The sequence below is a fragment of the Sus scrofa genome, chromosome 2 (assembly GCF_054392235.1).
Source record: "Sus scrofa isolate SSC_HxYL_T2T_F1_AM1 chromosome 2, Sscrofa_HxYL_maternal_Yorkshire_Landrace_v2.0, whole genome shotgun sequence".
NCBI classification, from domain to species: domain Eukaryota; kingdom Metazoa; phylum Chordata; class Mammalia; order Artiodactyla; family Suidae; genus Sus; species Sus scrofa.
In genome coordinates this window covers 150,418,844-150,443,281 of record NC_139384.1, presented here as the reverse complement: position 1 = coordinate 150,443,281, position 24,438 = coordinate 150,418,844, and the positions used below count along the sequence as shown (strand labels likewise).

The window sequence follows — 24,438 nt, the reverse complement described above, 5'->3', positions numbered from 1 at the left end:
CTATCAAATCATTTATACTGAAAAGCTTCAAAAGTGCCTGATTAAGTTTCCATTTCTTCAGTTTTATGTTTGAGTTTTAATAGAACAGCACTACTTTGATTTTTTTGCCTTGCTTGCTGAAATGGAAATGTATGTTTGTGTTTGTTTTTAAAGTTTGGTTAGTAGTAATTTCTTCGAATAAACTTTCTGAGCAGAATGCCTAACTGGTTTTAGGGAAATGTTTTTGGTATCTTTGGCTTTGTGTTAGTTATGTGTATGGTTTGTTCTGACTGTGCTGTGTGTTCACTTTAGTATTTTTTGCCATTTTTTCCATTTTATTAGCGTCATGCCCTATCACTTTTCCCCTCATTGATTTCAAAACAATGCATCTGCAGAGAGATGGGGAGGGTAAGTATGGTTCACCATAGTTTAGCTTTTTTGCCTTGTTATGGTTCACTTTGTTTGCCTTTTTATTAGCCCTTCTCCTGCTCTCCCCATATATTAGGAAAATTGTTCTGGGCTAAAAATGATACCCAGAAAATACTGTTTTTGTTAGTTCTCTCTTTTCTTAAAACAGGAAATTTCTTGTAAAATGTTCATTACCAGTTACTTATTTGCTGGGAAGCAGGTACAAGGGTTGCTTTGAAAATCACTTTATGCTGGGTTTATTGTGGGATTGCACACTTTTTACCCTATTTTTAGTTATCAGATTAATCTAGGCTTTAAAAACTAATTTATGTTCTCAGTACCCTGGAAAAAATGTAATGCTTTAAATTGCTAATGCGTAGAGTTAAAATACATTTCCAAAGTAGCAGTCCTTAGCTATTGTGAAGAAAAAGAAAAGACACTTAATTTTTGACACTGTCAAGCCATTTTTGCTTCCTGAAATATTTAACTCATTTTTGCTGTTGTTAAAAGCTTATAGCATCAAAATTTTACACTGTACTTTATAAAAGTTAATGTGTAGATGGAAATGTCCCATCTTCCCCCCACCCCTAATCTAGTGATGATTGAAGTTAATTTTGTATTTGGCGTATATTTGTGAATTGTGTGTTTATCTGTTTGTGTTCTGTATGTAATCAAACCTTATTTGTGCAAAAAACATCAAATAGCTCAACATGGCCTCGCTTCATTGGAGAACATGCAAGATAACTCCAATAAAATAAATATGCCTAAGAAGGAGAAGGAGTAACACTATTAAATTTTTGTTTTGGTAAAACTGTTGGGTGTTTAATTATTAAAATATATATCATACACAGGAATCTTGTAACAGAAAATAACCGCCAGGGTTTAATGTTAGAGGTCAGGTACTGTCAGATGAATAAGCTGGTTGTTTGAAAACGCTGGAATTCTTTTGGAGTCCATGAGCTCCGTTTGGTGAGTATTCTGAATAGCATGGGGAGTAGCTTCTACTTCTTAACTTAGCCACTTGACATTAAGGGATACTTTATTCACCTGGCAGCATTTGGCTCGGTCAGATTCCTAACTAAGGACTGTTAAGTGTTTACCGTTTCTAAATGAAGGCTTTGTCCTACTTGAAAAATTATGTTTAATATAATTTTAAAGAGCTTGACAGTGTGCCTTCTTGCATTGTGACTGGGTTCAGAAATGTAAGGTATAAATCCTTATGTGAAATTAGAACTCTGGGCTAAAAAATGAAGCTCAGACAATTTTAAACTATAGGAGGTTCTATGAAGACCTTAGTATCCCATAAATATTATATGAACTACTACATAAGATTTAAAGGACATATAGCTGCTATAGTGTGGCTTTTTTCCCCCATTTGGAACCAGAGACCCATGGTACTATTTGTTGTGTTTGTTTTGCAGAGCCGTTTCCTGCTTTTAAGTCTTGGCAGGAAGACTCTGAGTCTGGAGAAGCTCAGCTCTCTCCACAAGCTGGAAGAATGAATCACCACCCCCTGGAAGAGGACTGTCCTCCAGTGTTGTCACACCGTAGTTTAGATTTTGGGCAAAGCCAGCGTTTCCTACATGATCCAGAAATGTTGGATTCCTCATCTAAAGCACTTTCTTTTGCTAGGTATGTGATTTTTATGTTCTTATGAGAAGTGGATCCTATTAGATACTCAGCTCCTTTGAGAGATTTTAATTCTCCAGACCGACGGTTGACAGCTTTCTTCCCTATTTTATGAGGCATGCTATTGTAATTTTTTTTATGTTGGGTGCCCCTAAGTTCTGAGTTCCTTGAGGTGTTTGAGGTTTGCTCCTCAATAGACACTTCTTCATGGTGTATTTTTTCATTCATGACTGAAATACAGAACTCTGGAAGGGAAGTGGCAAATGGAGCTCACCAATCCCAAATGTTTTCTTGTCAAAACTTTGAATTAAATTGATTCTGAATGTTAAAATCTTTCCTTTGCAGTTTGAACACCAAAAGAGCTGTGAGCTGCTAGGTGTCTTTGTTTCTTTTCTGCCTTTGCCCAAACAACTTTTGAATGATTCCCAGTTGTTTTCATCACTGCTTTATGTTAGCTGATTCTATGGCCTTTACCACTATATTTTAAGTTTCTTTTTAATACTTGTCCTTTAGTGTTAGGGACTTAATTTCACTTTAAAGATAAACTTGTTGGTAATAAGATATCAAGGTAATAAGAAAGATGCTGTTGATAGCTTGAAAATGTAACTAACAGTATTTGCCTCTCATTTTAATTCAGGATTCGAAGATCATCCTTCAGTTCTAAAGATGATAAAAGAGAAGACAGAACACCCTATCAATTAGTCAAGAAACTTCAGAAAAAAATCAGACAATTTGAGGAACAGTTTGAAAGGGAAAGAAATAGCAAGGTAAGTTTGTAGCATTGCCCATTTTTGAGGTATGCAGATCTGTTGGAACTCAGAGGACATTCCTTGGAGAAGGCTAGTCCATCTCTTTCCTGGGAGAGAGAATAAATCGAAGCTGCCGAGAGAAATAGTGATTATGTAGATCCTTAGCCTTCTATTTCCAGACCAGTATTCTTTCCATTGCACAACTGCATCTTTATATCTCCATTGGCAAAACAGCTTGTAGAATTCTTAAAGAAATACTTTACATTGACAAACCACATTAACGCTGTTTCTGCTCCCTCAAAACCTGCAAGTACCCAGAGAAGTGGAGGTGGAGGTATGAGATATTTAATAATTAGGACACATAAAGTGGAAAAAGCCCTGTGCTTGGAGTCAAGAAGACCCATATTCAGATCTGGCTTCTGCCAGTTGCTAGACCCTCCTCGGAGAGCGCTTTACTTAATATCTTGCCCTGTCTGCTTAAAGTAAGATGAAATGAGGATTGAGTGAAATCTCTGCTGTGGGAACTGTGAAGTACTATTTGGGCATAAATTAAAATAACCATTGCTTGACCACAAAGGTTTAAATGATTGTTTCTTTTTTTAGAGTTTTATATGTTAATTTTATCAAAGTGTTAACACATCTCTTAATATTATATTATCTTTATGAATGAACAGTGTCAGTCTCTGAGCAAATTTATAGTCATGGAGTTGTTTTAGATGGGATTATCTGAGAAGCATTCTGAGACAGAGATATCAGTGTCTGTGATTTCTAAGGAAGCATTTAGGGAGAGGAGCAGCTGTAAGGAGTGAGGCCGGCAGGGTTGAGTAGAGGAGAAAGTTAGTCTATGATGCATTTGCATTTGAGGCCTCAGCCTGATTCTACAGCGTCTCAAGCTAGGTTGACCATTTAGGATTGACCTGAATTGAGACGAGGGGGCCAGACTTCTTAAAAATCTCACATCAACCAGTTATAGATGGGGGCTGCTCCAGGGAAGGGGATGTAACCATGGGCCAGGCGGCTCCTTTGGGCAAAGGCAGTTCCCAGAGGGACTTAGTGCAGTCTGCAGCTAAAATCTTGGAACCTAAGAGGGTAGGGATTGATGAATACCTAATCAGTAATTCTGTATTCTTAAATTTTTCAGCCCTCCTACAGTGATATTGCAGCCAATCCAAAGGTATTAAAATGGATGACAGAGCTTACCAAGCTGCGGAAGCAAATTAAAGGTATAAAATGTGCAATTTTTCTAAAAGTTCTCTTACTCTTCTTTGAATTATGGTCAGATTTGCAATACTGTATTATACTCTTCCAAATGTATTTCCTGTGTTTTTATTAGTAGTGGTCTTGAAGAGTACCCTATATTATATATTCATAGGTGATACTGTATTGTGAAACTCGTATGAAATACATTTCAGATATTAGGCAATTGTGGGTCTTGGTAGGTATATGAATTTTTGGTGGGTATTTTATCTAAGACTATCTAATCATAACCATTTATACTACAAAGACTAAATTGTAAGTTGTCTTGAATTAAAAACTAGGTCTTACATTACTGGGTGTCTGCCCAGTACAGCAGCTACTAAGTTACATTTACTTTGTGGGTTTTTAGTAAACATGCTTTTTGATAATTGTTAATACTTTAAAATTTTATTTTAATCTGTACCAAGTATGGTCTTATAATCTAGAGCATCACATTTTGGTTCATTCGAGTTTATTCAACAAAATTTTAGTGTCTTTAAGTACCACGTACTAGAAGACATCTGAGATTGTAGCAGTGAACAACACAGACAGGGTCTCTCTTGTCATTGGTTTTATATTCCTGTGGTTTAAATAAGTTTTCCTACTTCTTCTCCTACCCCTAATTTCCTCCTATAATTCTGTTAAAAATGTCCCCATTTAATGCCAGTTTCCAACCATCAGTGAAAATCATTACCTTGAAAGCATTACTAATGAATATCATTAAATTATTAGCCTTCTAATTTCCCAGTTTTTCCCCCACTCTTACTGTCCTACAGTGCATTACCTGCATAGCAGCCAGAATTATTTTTTATAAGAACTATGTTACTATCTTTTTCGTAGCTCTTCGGTGAGCTTCCCTTTCCAAATCAAGTCCAAACATCTTACTGTGGCTTTCAAGGCCTTTTATACTCTGCCCTTTTCCCATTTTATCACTTTTCCGCTTTCATTTCTCAGTTTTCTATTCCTCAAGTATGTCATAGTTTAGGGACCTTGCCTTGGCTATTGCCTCAACTGGAAAGAAATGCTCTTCCTTTAAATCTTCTGTGTTAGTTTGGCTCCTTTTTATTCCATGTTCAACTAGTATGTCACCATCTCAGAAAGGCTTCCTTTGTCAATTCCATCCAAATTAGTTGCTTTCCTGAAAAGCACACTTCTTTAACACTGTGACATCATTCTATTTTATCTCCTTCCCCACCCCTTTCTTCTTGCTTTTTAGGGCTGCACCTGCGGCATATGACAGTTCCCAGGCTCGAGGTTGAATGGGAGCTGCAGCTGCCAGCCTTCAGCACAGTCACAGCAATGCAGGATCCAAGCCACTTCTGTGACCGACACCACAGCTCACGGCAGCGCTGGATCCTTAACCCAGTGAGTGAGGCCAGGGATCAAACCTGCGTCCTCCAGGGTACTAGTTGGGTTTGTAACCCATTGAGCCACAACATGATCTCCCTATTTTATTGTCATTATAGCACTTAGCATTGGGTTGAAATTATTTTGTTTATGAAACTGATTACTTAGTTTGTATTTTTACTTCTTAAATATATGTTCCATATCAGGGACCATAGTTCTGTATACTCATCAGAGCATCTTAGTAGGATTTCTATGAATACTGGTTGAAAGAAAACCCATATAGTTCTTTGGCTTTGTATATAATTGAAATATTTCATGTGACCTTGAAATCCCTGAGCCTGCATGTTGTTGCATCTCTTTTGAACTAGTTGCATTTTACCTAAAATAAATATTACTGATCTATCCTCTTGGTTCTGAACTGTAGATGCAAAACATAAAAGCTCTGATGGAGAATTTGTACCTCAGACACGTCCACGTAGTAATACTCTTCCAAAAAGCTTTGGCTCTTCTCTAGACCATGAAGATGAAGAGAATGAAGATGAAGCCAGGGTTATTCAGAAGGAGAAGAAGCCTTCTAAGGAAGCAACACTTGAACTTATTTTGAAAAGACTGAAGGAAAAACGTGTCGAGAGGTGTCTTCCAGAAGATATCAAAGTAATCTTGAGCTATGTTTTTTTTTGCCCAGGCTAGCTTTTAGAATCCCTGAAATAAAATAATTATGATAGTGGTATAAAGATGTCTAGGTTATCTACTGGCCTGAGTCCACTCTCCAAGTTTGCAGATATAGAAGCATGTTTTTATCTGCACAGTAGAAGTGCCTGAGTCACAATAATAAAACTAAAGCAACTAGATTGTGATCTGTTCATTTATTTTGGAGGTAGTTAACAAGATGAGTGTGTTAAGAGTGTGAAACATACCTAAGTTTGTATCTTAATAGTTCTGTGTGTTGAGTTCTTAGCTTATGCCAGTTCTTAACTGGTTATATTTTGTACATTCTGCCACTGAATCCCTTCAATAGCCATATGATTGAGATTGTGTCCATTAAAGTCCTAAAACAGTGTGGTTATGAGGATTAATTGAATGAGGCCTTTGTTTGGTTTGGTTTAAGAAATATTACTCAGAAAAGCCTGTGCCTGTGGCGTCCTGGCCAAAGCACTTGGCAACCGAGATCATTTATCAGGTGAAATTTTCTGGGAGAGTCCAGAGGTGGATGATCTCAAGTGAGCTTTTGTCCAAGCAATGATGAATCCTGGTGTGCAGTCCTATCTTGACAACAGAGTACATCTCAGGATTTCAGTACTGGAGTTTTTCTCCCTTCAAAGAGAGCTGGATCAGAAACTTTAATCTCTCCTCTCCCCTATTTTTCTTGTTACTGGTTTTATGTTATACCAGCTTCCTCTCCTTCCTGCCCCCTTTCCATAATTGATTTTGATTGGATTAACTATATTCAGATTCATTCTCCATGCTTAAGGTTCAAGCTTGAGTTCATATCACAGTGTTTTACAGTCTATACCCAGCTGTCCCCTGCTGGACTTACATAATCTAAAAATGTTTGTTATAGGAAGATAGTATCCACTGAATTTTTTTTTTTTTACCCTGATTTTCTGTGTGTGTGTGTGTGTGTGTGGTAAGGGCTTTTAATAGAGATAGGGCATTATATCAGATGAAAACAGTGATGTGTACATTCAGCTTCTTAGTTATAATCTCTTCATGTTATAAGCTTCGGAATCAGATGTACAAATCCCAAATCCATCACTAATTGTTTATAGTTATGTTACCTTGGGAAAGTGACTTAATCTCTTTGAGTTTTAACATGCTCGTCTATGAAATGATTTGTTACAAGTATTAAATAACACACTAACTAGAATGACCAGCACAGAACTTGGCATATGATAAGCACATAACAGATACTGTTTTTACATGATTGTGCATATTTCCTCATGACTGTGTATTCTACATTATGACTTAAGACAGAACAAGGGCAGTAGTCACAATTTCAGTTTATCTCTGATTTTCATTCTGATGACAAAACAGGGTAGTTTTAACTGGTCTTGGGAATAAGTAGAGAGTTTATTTGGGTTAAAGTATATTATGTGAAACATTGATTTATTTGGGATGTTAAAAGGTCGTGCTGTAGGAGTTTCCCATTGTAGCTCATTGGTAACCAACCCAACTAGTATCCCTGAGGACACAGGTTGGCTCCCTGGCCTCGCTCTGTGAGCTGTGGTGTAGATCTCCGACATGGCTCAGATCCTGTTTTGCTGTGGCTGTGGCATAGGCCGGCAGCGGTAGCTCCAGTCTGACCCCTAGCCAGGTAACTTCCATATGCTGCAGGTGCGACCCTTAAAAGCAAAAACAAAAACAAAAGCTGTGGTGTAGAACAAAAGGGTTATGGCAAATTAGGGATTTCTGCCTACTACCATTAGCGTAGTGAAAGATGTGAGAGGAGTATCTTATTTTCAGTATATAGAAAGTGCCAGATAAAGGGAAACTGAGTAGAAGTTTAGAGTAGAAGTCGAGTCACAAATTGATGTTGTTGAGCTCTTTTTCAGGATCTTTCCACTGTACTTCTGCCAGGTTTTCTTAATAGTTTAGGAGAAGTACCAGGTTATAAGAACTGTACTCTGTATGCGTGTATTTTGTGTGCATATGCACACATAAAATGATAGTTATAATACTAATAAAAGATTATGTGCAAAATTAAAGTAATAGGCATGTATGTTGCTTATTGTATGCTGAGTAGGCACTGCTGAAATGCTTTTGGAGCGTATTAAGTCATTTAGTCCTCATTAGATCTTTGTCAGAAAGGTAAAGTATCCCTGTTTTAAAGATTAGGATGTTGAACAAAAAGAGGATAAGAAACTTACCCAAGGTCACTAATCTCTAGTATTCATAACTTATTAAGATAAAGTACAAATCAAACCACCAAAGGGGGTTGGTACCTAGTTACTTGAAGACCAGACTGAAAAATGTTGCCTGCAAATCCATAAGCAAAAGATGCATTCTTAACCTAAGCTAGAGTGATAATGGGCTGCCCTTTCAACCTAATTATTTACCTTGTGGGGGTGAAGAGAATGATGCTGCTAATGGGAGGGTTTTGTTTTGTTTTGTTGTGTTTGTTTTTTTATTCTAGAAAATGACAAAAGATCATTTGGTAGAAGAGAAAACTTCTCTCCAGAAAAGTCTTCTTTATTATGAAAGTCAACATGGAAGGCCGGTAATGTCTCTCTTGCTAAAAAGATTTGATTTTCTCTCTTAAAGAACATGAATCACTTTTGCGGCCCACATCTTAGAGCTGTTTCAAAGAGCATTGTTTCCTACATTTGGGAGATTGCCTACTTACTTAAAATAACTTTAAAAATTAGAGGGAAAGTCATATTGCTTCATGCTTTAGAAATTTTAGATGTCCATTTTTCTTGCTTCAGGTGACCAGGGAAGAAAGGCACATTGTTAAACCTCTCTATGATAGATACAGACTTGTAAAACAGATGCTGACAAGAGCTAGCATCACTCCTGTCCTTGTAAGTAAAACATGCGAGTATTTCTCTAGTTCATTTTACCAAGACCTACTCTTTAAAATAAGTTGTTATGGTGGTATATTGGAGAAATACACATCCAAGAGCTGTTTAAGTAAGGTGAGGCTACTGCTTTTAAAAGGATAGAAAATTAGGAGTTCTCTTGTGGCACAGTGGGTTAAGGATCCGGCATTGTCACTGAAGTGGCTTAGGTCACGGCTGTGGCTCAGGTTCAGTCCCTGGCATGGGAACTTCCCACATGCCACAAGTACAACAACAACAAAAGGAATAGAAGATTAGTAAGTGCCTACTACTATCTCCCAGGACTTTTATAAGCATTTCTGTCTGTATGATTTAAGTCCTCACAAGTTGTAGCCTCATTTCACAGATGATGAAACTGAGACTCAGGAGTGATGTGCCCAGGGTCACTTACTTGTAGAATTAAAAACTCATGTTTCAGACCCTTGCCTATTTCTTTCCATTTAAACTCATGCCTTTCAGAATACATCAGTTTTGTGATGGCCGTCATGATGATGATCCGTTAATTGCATGATTTTTTTCAAGTTCATCTTTTTAAAAAAAGTCTATTAAAATAATACTTAGGGAGTTCCTGTCATGGCTCAGCGGTAATGACCCCAACTAGTATCTGCAAGGATACAGGTTGATCCCTGGCCTCACTCAGTGGATTAAGGATCTGACGTTGCCGTGATGTGTGGTGTAGTTTACAGATGTGGCTTAGATCCCGCATTGCTATGGCTGTGGCCTAGGTTGGCTGCTACAGCTCTGATTCGACCCCTAGCCTAGGAACTTCCATATGCCATAGGTATATGCATTTTTTGAGAAAAATGAAAACTCTGATATTTAGCTACATGGTAAATGCTATCCCCAAATTAACTGTTAGGTACTGTAGCTCTAGATTGCTCTCAGGCTCATAGAAAAGAGCATGTAGCCCATTCTGCATCATCTCCTAGGAATTGATTCTCTGGAGCTTATGGTTTGCTTACGCTTACAGGCTGCTTTTATGTTGATGGTTTCTTGGATAGTGGTTCCCTTTAGACTTTGACTGTCTGACTACTCATTATTAGAAGGTTTACAATGGCCTTCTATGTGCTTTTTATTTAGCCCTTATATTAACATTAAATATAATCAATTTTCTTTGAACAATGAATCTTTTATTATAGATTATACTCCTTTCATACATAACAGTTTATTTAACACCGATTTGTATCTTCTGACTACAAGGTATTTTTGTATGTCACTGGCATTTTCATAATTTGGTATGGTTTAAGTAGTCTTTGAATTTCTTTTTTTCTTTTTTGGCCGCACCTGCGGCATATGGAAGTTCCTGGGCCGGGGATTGAATTTGAGCCTCACCTGTGACTTATGCCATAGCTGTGGCAATACCAGATCTTAACACACTGCACTGGGCGAGGGATCAAACCCACACTACTGCAGAGACAATGCCAGATCCTTAACTAACTGCACCACAGCAGGAACTCCATCTTTGAGTTTCTTTATGAAAATCAGTTTAGAATTTGGAATTCTAAAACCTTTGGAAGGCTTGTTTTTAAAAACAGTCTGTTGGAAGCATTTCTAGAACCTACAGAATTCTAAATATGACTATCATAAAGAGAATTTAGAGTCTAAAAGTTAATGGGAGTTCCCTTGTGGCACAGCAGGATAAGAATCCACTGTTGTCACTGCAGCGGCTCAAGTCACTAGGGTGGCACAGGTTCAGTCCCTAACCTGAGAACTTCTACATACATCGGATGCAGCCAAAAAAAATAAATAAAAGTTAAGCCAAGACAATAGGAAAGAATAGCTTTTTCCAACAAATGGTGCTAGCAGTTCCTCAAAAGCTTGAGCATACCATATGACCTAGCAGTTTTCCTCCTAGGTGTCATGAACATTGAAAACATATGTTCACACAAAGATTGGTACACAAATGTTCAGACAGCATTAGTCATAATATCCAGAGTATAAAAACAGTCCAGATGTCTAGCCAGCTGATGGATAAACAAAATGAGTTATATCTACACAGCGAAGTATTATTCAGCTATGCAAGGGGATGAGTATGGTACATGCTGCAGCATGGTTAAACCTTAAAAACATTTATGCTAACGGAAAAAAAGCCTGTCACCAAAGACTACATATTGTATGATTCCATTTATATGAAATAACTAGCATAGGCCAGCCCATGGAGACAGAACCTAGCTTGTTGTTTGCCATGGGCTGGAGAGAGAGGGCGCATGGATACAGTAATTGGCGGTGATGGTTGTACAACTTGGCGAATATGCTAAAAGCCACAAATTGAGCACTTTAAAAGAGTGAATTTTACGGTATATGAGTTATATCATAATGAAGCTCTTGTTTTTTAAAAAGGAGTATGAAGGGGTCTGTAGACCAATAAAGTTGAAAGTTATCGTTAAAAAGAAAAATACTCTCAATTATATGTAACACTTTTATCATTTAGAATTTTAAAAACATTTCTTGAATGAGCTCTTTTAGCATTACCTAGGCATAAATTATCATTTGTCAGTCTTAAGCATAAATAACAAGAAAACAAAAATAAATTTAGTAAGGAATTACTAAAAACTTTAAGCATATGGTTAGGGTTTTAAGAATAACTTTTAAGATCTGTTAAACTTTAAAATAGAGAAGTGAGTTTTTTTTTTTTTCTTTTTATGGCTGCACATGTGGCATATGGAAGTTCCCAGGTAGGGGTATTGAATTGGAGCTGCAGCTGCAGGCCTGTGCCATAGCAATGCTAGATCCGAGGTGCATCTGTGATGTAATGCTGCAGTTTGAGGCAACACTGAATCCTTTTTTTTTTGTCTTTTTGCCATTTCTTGGGCCGCTCATGCAGCATATGGAGGTTCCCAGGCTAGGGGTCGAATTGGAGCTGTAGCCTCCGGCCTACGCCAGAGCCACAGCAACTCGGGGATCCGAGCCGAGTCTGCAACCTACACCATAGCTCATGGCAACACCGGATCCTTAACTCACTGAGCAAGGCCAGGGATCGAACCTGAAACCTTATCGTTTCTAGTCGGATTTGTTAATCACTGAGCCACGACGGGAGCTCCAACACTGAATCCTTAAGCCGCTGAGCCAGGCCAGATTGAACCTGCATCGTCACGGACACTATGCCGTGTTCTTAGCCCGCTGAGCCTCAGCAGAAACTCCATGAAGTGAATCTTCATTGAATACTTTAAATACTTAAAAAAGTACCCCATTTGTACGTTTATTGTTACAGGGATCTCCATCCACCAAGCGAAGGGGTCAGATGTTACAGCCCATCATAGAAGGAGAAACTGCACATTTTTTTGAAGAAATCAAGGTACTCATTAAGAGAAATCATTCTCTGATCTCCCTCCTAAAGGAAAAGTTGGAAGTCATGGAATGATTGCTTCTTTGTTTGGATATCTTTTTAGGAAGAAGAAGAAGATGGTGTTAGCCTGTCGTCTGAGTTAACTGATATCTTGAAAACTGCTGTACAGGCACAGTCTTCATTGGAAAACCCAGAATCTGATGTTGAAGAAAATCAAGAAAAACTGGCTCTAGATCTCCGATTATCAAGTACTCGAGCAGCTTCTATGTATGTATGCTGTTTTGTGATTTTAGCCTATTTGCGTAGTAAAATTTATATGCAAAGAAATTTAATATTAAATAATTAACTTGGAGAGAATGAATGCAGTGCTCAAGAAATAAACCCATTTTAAAAAGTGTACTTTACAAATACATGTTCTTTATTGGACATGAGTGTGTTTTAAAAATTTTAAACAACTCTAAAATCTACATTTGCTGTGTAACAAAGTGGCAGAGCCTGCTGAGGATTATCCCATGGTCTGTCAGCTTCTTTACCTGATACGGCCTTTGACTGTAGTTTTTAGTCCTGGCTTCACTTTAAGAGCATGTGGGTAGTTGTTTTTGTTTTTGAAGTACTGCTGCAGGAGTTCCCGTTGTGGCACAGCAGAAACAAATCTAATAAGGAACAGTGAGGTGCAGGCTTGATCCCTGGCCTCGCTCAGTGGGTTAAGGATCCAGCATTGCCAAAAGCTGTGGTGTAGGTTGCAGATGCAGCTCGGATCCCCTCGTTGCTGTGGCTATGGCGTAGGCTGGCGGCTACAGCTCCGATTCGACCCCTAGCCTGGGAACCTCCATATGCCGTGAGTGTTGCCTTAAAAAGCAAAAATAAATAAATAAATAAATAAATAAATGAAATAAAGTACTGCTGCAGACTCCTTTTGGCACTATTCTGGTTTAGTTGATCTGAGGTAGAGCTGAGACACTAGTGTATTCTAAAAGCTCCCCAGCTTACTTTATTTTGCAGACAGGGTTAGAAACACTGTTAAGAACATAATGAATCAAAAATGCCCTTTCAACTGTTTTGTTCCCATTTCAATTTTAGGCCTGAATTACTGGAACAACTATGGAAAGCCAGAGCTGAAAAAAAGAAACTACGTAAAACATTACGGGAATTTGAAGAAGCATTTTATCAACAGAATGGCAGGTGAGTTGAGCAGCACAAAATTGAGTCCTCTTCTTAAACTCACAAGTATGCTCCTTTGTTGGTATAAAGGAATGTGTAAGAATAGAAATAAATTGTGCATATAAAGATGTTAGCTTTGAAAACAGAAGTAAAAATATTCCTTTATACTTTGCAGCTCTGCTGTATTAATGGAAAGAAAAAGAGCTGAAGCAAACGACATCTGATAAAATATTTCAGGGCTGTCCTAGAGAGGATTGGTTGAGGGGCAGTGATTTTATGTTCCTAGATTCGGTATCCTCACCCTCTTGGAAGTGTTCATGAAATGAGATCTCCTTCTAGAAATGGTCCAAACATGAGTAGTATCTTCAACTACTTTGGATTCTTACACTGAGACCATTGCTGCTTAGGCTGCATGTTTTGTCAGGCCAGCCCCCATTGCCAAGGTGTGTATCATCATGGCAGTCATGTGGCTCCTGTAATACAACATGGTGCTTTTGTGTACTTGGGTAACGCACAGTTCACCCAGTGGGGCTTTATTTATTTATTTAATTTATTTTTAGGGCCGCACCCACAGCATATGGAGGTTCCCAGGCTAGGGGTAGAATCAGAGCTGTAGCCGCCAGCCTACACCACAGCCACAGCAACTCGGGATCCGAGCTGCATCTGTGACCTACACCACAGCTCATGGCAACACCTGATCCTTAACCCACTGAATGAGGCCAGGGATCGAACCCTCATCCTCATGGATCCTAGTTGGGTTCGTTAACCACTAAGCCATGAAGGGAACTCCGTGGCTTTTTTAAAATTAAGAAGAATACATTCTAATTCAGATTCTGGCCAGAAATGAGGATTCATTTATCCTAGTCCTCAGAAAAGTTTTTCCATGTAACCAGATGCTCTGACTAAGCCAATAGCTCTACAGCGGTTCCTCCTCTTCAGTTTCGATTCACAGTTTCTGTTACCCTGTGGTTAATTTTGGTCCAAAAATGTTACATGGAAAATTCTAGAAATAATTCATAAAGTTTAAATTGCATACCATTCTGGGTAGCATGATGAAATCTCATGCTGGCCCACCTAGGAAATGAATCATCCTTTTGTCCACTGTATCCTGCCCCTTAGTCAGTTAGTATCTATCTTGTTTATTATATCAGCTGTCACAGTATTTCAGTCTTATGTTCAAGTAACCCTTATTTTTCGTAATAATGGCCCCAGGGTGCAAGAGTAGTGATGGTAGATATTCTGAAGTGAAGCTGTAGAGTTTTTCTTTTGAGTGAAAAGGGGAAAGTTCTTGACTCAGGCAAGGAAAAAAAAAATCATACGCTGAGATTGCTAAGTCTATCCATGAACTTGTGAAGAAGGAAAAAGAAATTTGTACTGATTTTGCTGTCATACTTCAAACTGCAAAAGTTAGAGCCACAATGCTATTTAATATGGAAAAGCCATTAAATGTGTACAGTAAGATGTTTTGAGAGAGATCACAGTCACATAACTTTTATTACAGTGCATTGTTAAATCTATTTTATTGTTATTTATTGTTTATCTCTTAATTTATAAATAAAACTTTGGCATGGGTATGTATGTATAGGAAAAAACATAGTATGTATATAGGAGTTGATTTCAGGCATCCACTGGGGATCTTAGAAGGTATCCCCTACGAATAAGGGGGGATTACATATTTAAGAATCTTCTGTGTAGATTGGCATATATGACTTAAAAAATCACAAATGCAGGAATGCATTTTCTAAGTACCTTCTGATTCTTGTTTTTTTGGAAGAAAACTTTGCTTGTAATTAGGATAGTTTAATGCTTTACCTAGTTATTAAACTGAATTGCATTGGCTCATCAATATAAGAGAAAAATGACTTTTTTACTACTGATGTTTTACTTCAGTATCTTAATTCATTGAAGCCATAGTTAAGTCATGTGTAAAATAATAGCATCAGGAGTTCCCTGGTGGTCTAGTGGTTAAGACTCAGTACTTTCACCACTGTGGCCCAAGTTTGATCCCTGTTGTGGGAACTGAGGTCCCACATCAAGCTGCTGCATGCAGTGGCCAAAAAAAAAAATTGCATCAGTTAATCTGTGATTAGAGAAATCTATCAAAAATAGAAGTATTTTAGGACTCCACATCCCATTTCCATTGGGATGAGGGGAGTTCATCCAGTAATCTTTTTTTCTTGCAGAGCAGTTTTTTATTTGATCTTATATTCTGTCTCATATTAGGATGACTTCTGGGACTTTATTTTCCAGATGATCTCTAGATTATTACAGATTTTATTTTCTCTCCTAGGAATGCCCAGAAGGAGGATCGTGTTCCAGTACTTGAGGAGTACAGGGAGTACAAGAAAATTAAAGCCAAGCTTAGGCTTCTTGAAGTTCTTATCAGCAAACAAGATTCTTCAAAATCCATATAAAACATGCTCCTTGAAAACATCATAAAATCAGTTGTATTCCTTGAAGCTGTCATCATGTGTACGTGGCTAGTACTTTCATTCATTTTGTCAGGCACTCAGAGAATCTCATTCTGTCCTTGCTTGTGGTGCCACTAGAGAAGTGATGGGAGGGTGAGTAGGCCCTCTCTAGAGAGGGCCATGTTCCGTATTAACCGCAGACTGTCCTCTCTACCTTTAGCGTAATCCACTTTTCTTCATTGTTTTGTACTACAGATACATCGTGTTAGTAAAAGACTGATATTTTATCTTTTCAACTTCAAGAACTTTGGAGATAGAAGCTTTTTTTTTATTACCAACTTTATTGTTTTGTTTTTCATTACTCAAGAAAAGTGAGAGGAAAATCTTCACATTGAATTCTTCAGTTGCCTTTTTCTTACAGAATGACTGAAAATTTGAAAGAAAAGCCTATAAATGTGCACATATGCAACTATGTTCTCTGTGTTCCTAAAAAACCAAAATCAACTGAAATTTCAAGTCCTGCTGTGGAACATGTTTCTGTTTAATTCCCAAAGTGACACTTTCTCACAGGTAGTATGTTAGCAAAATTTTGCAATTCAGTAGTCACACAGCTCCTGGATGAAGATAACAGTGGGTAGACCAAAAAGTGACCTTGCTTATTAGTGTAGTGAAAACACACACCGCACATCACACAGAACTGAATCATATCACATGCTGCCTTTGGGACTTAAGTTACTGTTTGTTCCCTCAATTACAGTTTATCAGCTGGTGATGATATGATTTGCTTGGATTAGATCCTTTGTTTTTTTCCCCTACCCACCTCCAGATAATGTGAGAAAATAGCCATGTCAGTATGTAGGAACTCTGATGGTGCTCGGATTTGTGTGTTCAATCAAATGGGCTTAAATTGGCAAAAGAATCATTACGCCTGTTCTGTTCTTAACAAGGGCTATACCACTGCATTTTTACATGTACCTTCAGGGGGTTGCATCATTTTTTTCTTTTTTAATTAGCAGAATCCATAAAATATCCTCTAAAGGGACCACCTTTTGCTCAGTCACAGCTGTTGAAAGCAGCTGGCTGCAAGATGTATAGTGGTGTGCCCCTTGTCATATACTCTCAGCATATCTTTTTTTCTTTGGCTTTGCATGGCTTTTCTTCAGGATCTTTCCTGTTGTAGTCTAATTATTTTCATAGAATGGTGACTTTATTCGTGCTAATAACATAATAGTCATTAATAGCATGTTCCAGTCAGGCTTAATCTAAGTATTAATTTTCTTCCTGGGTGCTTTTTTGTACTGATGAGTGTCTCACTTTGTGCCCATGTTTTGCATGCAGTGACTCATGCATGGTTTTCTTAACTAGCTAATGTCCATAATTTGGTCCATACAAAAGTGGACTTTCAACAGCATTCTTTAATAATGTGAGGGAAGCATGAACCTCAGACTTCTGGCACTATTACATGAACTGGCTTGATGATAGCTCATGAAGTAGCTTGATAATAAGTAGCATATCTAATAGTTCACATTTCACCTGTGTGTGCAATGCCTTTTTTGGGGGAGAGGGAGTATTCATTGGTAATGAACATATAGTTGGGGAATAAAGCACTAAATCCAGCCCTTTTTGTGTGGTGTCCTTTTGATACAGCTAAGTTTTTCGTAATGTATACCTGAAAAAGTGAAGTAAAAAACACCAAAATATGTTATGACTTTGATTTAAATTCATTATGCAGTGTACATTTAGTTCATTTCTTTCAGTCTCCAGACAGGAGTATATCTAAACATCTAATTTAATGTGCACTGTATATTGTTTTATATGAATGTTTTATTTTATATACCACATGCAGAAATGTCCATATGCACTATTTAAATGTTTTAAATAATATATTCCTTCTTTATAATGCTAAATCTATATGAGTACCATATTTTTATAAGTCAGTGGCCTGACTGGTTTCATTTTAGAATTAACAGCTGCTTCATGATGTTGGTTATTCTCTATTAATGTTTGGCTGCAAATAGAATAGGTAGAAGTGGCATGGCAGCACCGTGTGACAGTATTGTGTGTCATAGTTCAGCAGTAAGTGGTAGAATCAGGCAGTTTGTGATAGTTTTACTTTGGTACAAGTAAAAACTGTATATCTATATACAAATAATATATAGATATATATGACCACCAGTATAACTGCATTGCTGTGTCTGGCACTTCATTGTATAGACTTTTGTAATAAAAGAACTTTAATGTTCTAAGTCATCGTAAATGGTTTTGTTTTTGTTTCCCACTAGATGTTAAAAAAGAAAAATAGAGACCTCAAGTGTTCCCTTGCCTTAATGTTCTCAGGCTTTGTTTGAATTACCCCAACGAGGGATCTTGTGGGGAGACGACAGGGTTACTAAATTATGGGATTGGCTACAGCTCTGGGGAGTGGTAAGACAGGGAAAGGCTGTGTTGTTGATTCTCTTTGAAAATCTATAAAGAAGATGGAGAGAGAGTAGTTAGCATTTCTCGTTGCAGTGAATTACCCTATTAAGAAAACTTCACATGCAGTCTCTCAGAGAAGAGCTTGGCTTGAGGAAGGTGAGTATATTTAATAATTACTTTATTTGAGTTTTACAGTTCAAGCACTGTTGAGCACCAGTGTGGAAGTCTGTGGTCAAATAATGTCACTTGAGCTGAGAACAAATGGCTCTTCTTGGGGGGCTTATGTAACCTAAAAAATTAGAAGAGTTTCCTTTGAATTTTCACAATGCCAGCCATCCACAACTTCCCAACCATTCAAATAGGGCTTTTGCAGCACCCTCATTTCCACTTTTCAAACTTGATTTCTTACAACCCTGATAACTTCTGCCTTGTTCTTTTATTTTATTTTTAAAGGATATTTTGCTTTTTTTTTTTTTTTTTTTTTTTTTTTTTTGGTCTTTTTGCTATTTCTTGGGCCGCCCCATGGCATATGGAGGTTCCCAGGCTAGGGGTCCAATCGGAGCTGTAGCTGCTGGCCTACACCAGAGCCACAGCAACTCGGGATCCGAGCCGTGTCTGCGGCCTACACCACAGCTCATGGCAACGCTGGATCTTTAACCCACTAGGCAAGGCCAGGGATCGAACCCGCAACCTCATGGTTCCTAGTCAGATTCGCTAACCACTGAGCCACGATGGGAGCTCCATATTTCGCTTTTTAAGTAGTTGAGGAAGCAGAGTTCCTGTTGTGGCTCAGCAGCTTAAAAATCCGATTAGTATCCATGGGATGTAGGTTCAGTCCCTCATAGGGTTAAGGATCTGGCTTTGCCGCAGTTGTGGTGTAGGCTGCCACTCCAGTTCAACCCCTAGTCTAAGGACTTCCATATGCTACAGGTGCACCCCTAAAAAGATAAAGAAATTAAGTAGTTGAAGAAGCAGTTTTGGGAAACTTTAGATATATTACTTTAGAAACTGTCTAGATGAATTTCCAGTTCGAAAATACTAGAAAATACTAGTGAAATTTCTAAAGGTGGCTGAGATATTTGTTTTCACTTTGCTTTTCTCTAGGAGACTTCAAATTGGGAAGAATGGAGGTGAGATTATTTTACTTGGAGTCTTATATAAGGGTTTTCTAGGATCCTAAGCATTTGTTAATTTATCTTTGGCCAAAGGAAATTAGAACTTGGTACAGATGAGAACACCCACTGTTCTTATACCTTGTGTAACATTGAGAAAATTGTCTTTACCAACTTACTGAGTTATTAATTAGAGACCTGCCCTAAGAACTAAGCAGTATTATTTTATACTTTCTGTTCACATTCCTAGAATTTAATAATCTAATTATGAAATTCTTTATGTGTACCAGTGTGTGTATACTGGGGAGACATGTTTTAATATGCATGGATTGCACATTTTGTCCCATTTCTGGAATTATTCGATGGTTATCATTGACCCTGATGTCAGTTCGATAATAGCCGATTTTGTGCTTTTAAAGTATACCTGAAATGGGACAAGTTTAGGAAATAATTCAGTACAGAAATAAACTGTTAGAAATGTTCTATGAGGAGTTCCCATGGTGGCTCACTGGGTTAAGAATCCGACTAGTATCCATGAGGATGCGGGTTCAATCCCGGGCCTTGCTCAGTGGGTTAAGGATCCGGCATTGCTGTAAGCTGCAGAGTAGGTCATAGATGTGGCTTAGGCTCGAATCTTGCGTTGCTGTGGTGTAGGCCAGCAGCTGTGGCTCCAATTCAGTCCCCTAGCTTGGGAACTTCCATATGCTACGGGTGCAGCCATAAAAAGCACAAAGAAAGGGAAAAGAAGAAAGAAATGCTCTATTATGATTGTATCAGAGAGTCTCACCTCCACTTGTCTCAATATTGTAGAGCTGAAACCTTTCTCATCACTCGGTTTAATTTTAAACTAACGTAGTGTAATTCTTTCTCCAGCTCCACAGCATATAAGAAGAGGCTAGAGGACAATTGAGAAGGAAGTAGAGAATGAGTCAGTAACATTTTTGTACATAAAGAGACATTAGGTTATTAATGCCTATTGTAAAATACTTTGAGTGGGAAGACAGTATTTTAAGCTCCCAAAACATGCCTAGTATGGCCACTTATGGATCTAACATTCTAAAGCTGTGTGGAGCACAGTATCTGCTAGGCATATCAAGTAGAAGTGGCAGGTCCTATTACTTAGAGATGTAAAGACAAAAGCACTTGGTTTTGCTCTTACCTTAACATTTAAACAAATGGAGTCTTGTGCTTTCGGTGTTATTTTAAAATTGGGTGAAAAATTGAAAAAAGTGACATCTTAATAAGATTCTGGGTTCAGGAAAATTATGGAATGTCCCCCATCCCCATATGATACCCCATAGTGCCCTGGTTAGGAAAAAATGCTTACTCTCGAAATTCTTGTTGAGTGACAGGCTGGTAATCATCTTGAATTTCTGTAGAATAATACTTTTTCTCAAGCCTCTCCTTCCATTTTTTCATCTTCTCTGCACTTTGAATCTCCTATAAAGTTAGAAGGAAAGTATAAGCTGCAACCTTTAAAATCTTTCTCTGTTTCATAGCACACAATCATCACAGGGTTGAGAATCTTTTTTTTTTTTTTCTTTTTCTTTTTTTTTCATAGCTCGCTTACAGCATATAGACGTTCCCAGGCTAGGGGTCTAACCAGAGCTGCAGCTGCAGGCTTACACCAAGGCCACAGCAATGCCAGACTCTAGCCACGTCTGCAACCTGTTCAGCAGTTTATGGCAATGCTGGATCCTTAACCCACTGAGCAATCTCAGGGATTGACCCTTCATCCTCATGGACACTATGTCCAGTTCTTAACCCGCTGAGCCATGGCAGGAACTCCAGGGTTGAGAATCTTAAACTGTACTCTCTAGGACTGTGATTTTTGAGCCCCACGGGTTCAGTGGGTTAAGGATCTGGCTTTGCCATGAACTGCAGTCGCAGACGCAGCTCTGATCTCGAGTTGCTGCAGCTGTGGTGTAGGCTGGCAGCTGTTGCTTTGATTCAACCCCTAGCCTGGGAGCTTCCATAAGCTGCCCTAAAAAGAAAAATAAAGTTGATCCTAGTCTTATAAAGTGCCCTTCATCTAATTTACAGCTCTTTGTCTAGAATTCTACCTTGAATTAGATAAGCTGTGTCCCTTGATAACTTGTGCTTGCCTGCTGCACCTCTGCTCATCCTCTTTTTTTTTTTTTTTTTTTTTTTTTTGGGTCTTTTTGCCATTTCTTGGGCTGCTCCCGCGGCATATGGAGGTTCCCAGGCTAGGGGTCCAATCGGAGCTGTTGCTGCCAGCCTACGCCACAGCCACAGCAACTCGGGATCCGAGCCGCATGTGCGACCTACACCACGGCTCACGGCAACGCCGGATCCTTAACCCACTGAGCAAGGCCAGGGATCGAACCCGCAACCTCATGGTTCCTAGTCGGATTCGTTAACCACTGTCCCATGATGGGAACTCCTGCTCATCCTTTTATACTTAACTTTTCTGAACCACTTTGTTTTAGGTGTATGTTTTGGGCTATAGCATAGAATTGGATGTTGCTCTGTGATTCTATCTGAAATTTTTTTTTAAAGTAAATTAAGCTTATTTGTCTTTACTGAAAGGTCAGATGTATCTGGTCACAGTTATATTGTTTTAAGGTATATTTTAAGTCTTTTACCATGTGGTGTATTTTCTGCTTTCTTTCTTGTTTTGATACTGCTTCCTTTAGGAATGTATATATTTTTGTTTTAGTGGTCTCTCTATTCATATGTCTTTTTATATATCCTGGGTTCTCCCTTTCTTGTTTCGGTTCCTTGAACAAGGAACCAAACATGAACAAAAAATTTAGCTTGTAATTTTTTCTTACTCATATCCTTCCCGTGTACCACCCAAGTAATCCTATTACCATTTTTTGTGTAATCTGAGAGATGGAGTGTATTGTAAGACCATTACACCATTATTTTATATATTACTTAGGGAAAAAATGATGCCAGTTAAAATACAGAAGATTGTCAAATATGACACTTTATTTCAGAGATGTTAAAATGTGAAAAAAATGTGTTTTAAAATTAATAAAACAATGTCTCTTATTATTTTGGACTATATACTCTTTTTTTTTTTTTTTGTCTTTTTAGGGCCGCACCCGCACCTGGAGGGTCCCAGGCTAGGAGTCCATTCGGAGCTGTAGCCACCGGCCTACACCACAGCCACAGCAACGCAGGATCTGAGCCAAGTCTGCGACCTATAGCACAGCTCACGGCAACGCCACATCCTTAACCCACTGAGCGAGGCCAGCGATCGAACCTGCGTCCTCATGGATGCTAGTCGGGTTCGTTAATCACTGAGCCACGACAGGAACTCCACTGTACTCTTAAATATGCTAGTTTCTTGTTTTTGGTTATTAACTTTAAATGATAATTCCTCAACTTTATAGGAATTACACATGAGATCGTCCATCTCTCTTCTTCCTTTTTCTAAAATTTCTCAGTCATCTCTTGTTGGTTGAAGATGATCCTCACAGAGAATCATCAGGAATATAGTCGTATTCCCTGCAGTCTTACATGTTCAAGACTGTTAGAGTCTTTATACTCGAAGCACATCTTTGTTGGATATAAAAATTGTTGGCTTACATTTTCTTTCCTTGCGTATATTGTAGGTGTTTTCTTGATTTACGGTGTTGAATATTGTCATACTAACTTAAGTTTCTTTTCCTAGGAAGTAAATCCAAATTTTACTTGGACAAGTCCCATTGTCATTCTAGGTAATTTTTCCCAGGCATTCAGTATATCTTTCAATTTACATTGTCTTTTATTTCAGAAATAGTTTATTGAATTTTTTTTGTTTTAACTAATTAATTTATTTTTTGCCCTTTTTTTTAAATTTTTTTATTTTTTTAGGGCCACACCTGCAGCACATGGACGTTCCCAGGCTAGGGGTTGATTCAGAGCTGTAGCTGCTGGCCTGTGACACAGCCACAGCAACACGTGATTCGAGCTGCATCTTTGATCTTCACTGCAGCTCGCAGCAACACCAGATCCTTAACCCGCTGAGCAGGGGCAGAACCTGTGTCCTCATGGATACTAGCTGGGTTCGTTACTACTAAGCCACAATGAAAACTCCCTTTTTTTTTTTTTTTTAAAAGAATCTCAAATTTACAGAAAAGTCACAAGAACAATACAGATATTTTCCCCCGAAGTATTTGAAGTTGTCCACATGAATGCCTTATTGTCCCTAAATACTTCCATGTGTATCTCCTGCATATAAGGATAGTCTCCTGTATAAGCACAGTATAATCATCAGAACCAAAAAATTAATATTGATGGATTATTACCATCTAAATCCTAGGTCTTCCATTGAAATTTACCAGTTGTCTTAAAGATGCTGTTTGTAGTAAAAGGATCCATTCCCTGATTGTGCATTGTATTATCTATGTTTTAATCTCCTTTGTTCTGGTGTAGTTCCTCAGCTTTACCTTGACTTTCATGACCTTAACACTTTTGAAGAATATGGACTTCAATTTTGTATTTGTGTTTTGTTGACTGTCTGTCAGTTTCTTTTTGTGTGGTGTTTTGTCTTGTTAGGCATCTTTGGCAGGAATTTTACAGAAGGGATCTTGTGTTCTCTTAGTGTCCTGTCAGGTAGATATGATTTCAACTTGTAAAGTGCTATCTTCCAGATTTCTCCTTATCCTTTTCTTTTTGTAATTACTTTGCATCTTGGGGAGAGTTATGGAAATGTCCTTTTCTTCCTCAGACTTTTATTCATGTATACGTTTAGGTCATTATGGGCTAATGGAATCCTACCTTATTCAATGGGTTTAAATAAATATTCATGGAGTTCCTGTGCGGTGCTGCACAAACGAATCTGACTAGCATCCATGAGGATGCAGGTTCGGGCCCTGGCCTCGCTCAGTGGATTAAGGATCTGGTGTTGCCGTGAGCTGTGGTGTAGGTTTCAGACATGGTCCGGATCCTGCGTTGCTGCGGCTGCGGCATAGGCCAGCAGCTGTGGCTCTGATTGGACCCCTAGCCTAGGAACCTCCATATGTCATGGGTGTGGCCCTACAAAAAAAAGCAAAATTAATTAATATTCATGACAGTGGGGGCCCCATTCAAGCCGACTTTTGTGTCCATTTTACACATCTCCTTCATTCTTTGAGCACCTGTACTTTCCACTCCTGGAATTAATTGTATATCCAAGGAGATCTGGTTCCTGTT

The 24,438-nt window shown here is 38.3% G+C and overlaps 2 protein-coding genes across 55 annotated transcripts in view; one reads left to right on the top strand and one right to left on the bottom strand.

Annotated features, from left to right (window-relative positions):
* The window catches only part of FAM13B (family with sequence similarity 13 member B), a 96,340-nt gene extending 78,331 nt beyond the window's left edge, over positions 1-18,009 (top strand). For 15 of the 50 annotated variants that reach the window (XM_085014672.1, XM_085014666.1, XM_085014677.1 and 12 more), the window contains 10 exons: positions 1,809-2,019; positions 2,654-2,783; positions 3,907-3,988; positions 5,773-6,002; positions 8,482-8,565; positions 8,774-8,869; positions 12,117-12,200; positions 12,295-12,458; positions 13,272-13,373; positions 15,643-18,009. In XM_085014672.1, the coding sequence (XP_084870798.1) occupies positions 1,809-2,019; positions 2,654-2,783; positions 3,907-3,988; positions 5,773-6,002; positions 8,482-8,565; positions 8,774-8,869; positions 12,117-12,200; positions 12,295-12,458; positions 13,272-13,373; positions 15,643-15,766 (1,307 nt within the window). In that variant the 3' untranslated portion in view covers positions 15,767-18,009. Of the gene's footprint in view, positions 1-321; positions 388-1,808; positions 2,020-2,653; positions 2,784-3,906; positions 3,989-5,772; positions 6,003-8,481; positions 8,566-8,773; positions 8,870-12,116; positions 12,201-12,294; positions 12,459-13,271; positions 13,374-15,642 lie in introns of all 50 variants that reach the window. The other 35 variants (XM_085014678.1, XM_085014659.1, XM_021084832.2 and 32 more) reach the window with 3 other exon arrangements.
* Positions 16,085-24,438, bottom strand: part of PKD2L2 (polycystin 2 like 2, transient receptor potential cation channel) — a 39,779-nt gene continuing 31,425 nt past the window's right edge. For 3 of the 5 annotated variants that reach the window (XM_021084834.2, XM_085014684.1, XM_085014682.1), the window contains 3 exons: positions 20,621-20,733; positions 20,081-20,188; positions 18,345-18,470 (listed from right to left, as the gene is read on the bottom strand). In XM_021084834.2, coding sequence (XP_020940493.1) covers positions 20,092-20,188; positions 20,621-20,733 — 210 coding nt within the window. In that variant the 3' untranslated portion in view covers positions 18,345-18,470; positions 20,081-20,091. Of the gene's footprint in view, positions 18,230-18,344; positions 18,471-20,080; positions 20,189-20,620; positions 20,734-24,438 lie in introns of those variants that run through there. The other 2 variants (XM_085014681.1, XM_085014683.1) reach the window with 2 other exon arrangements.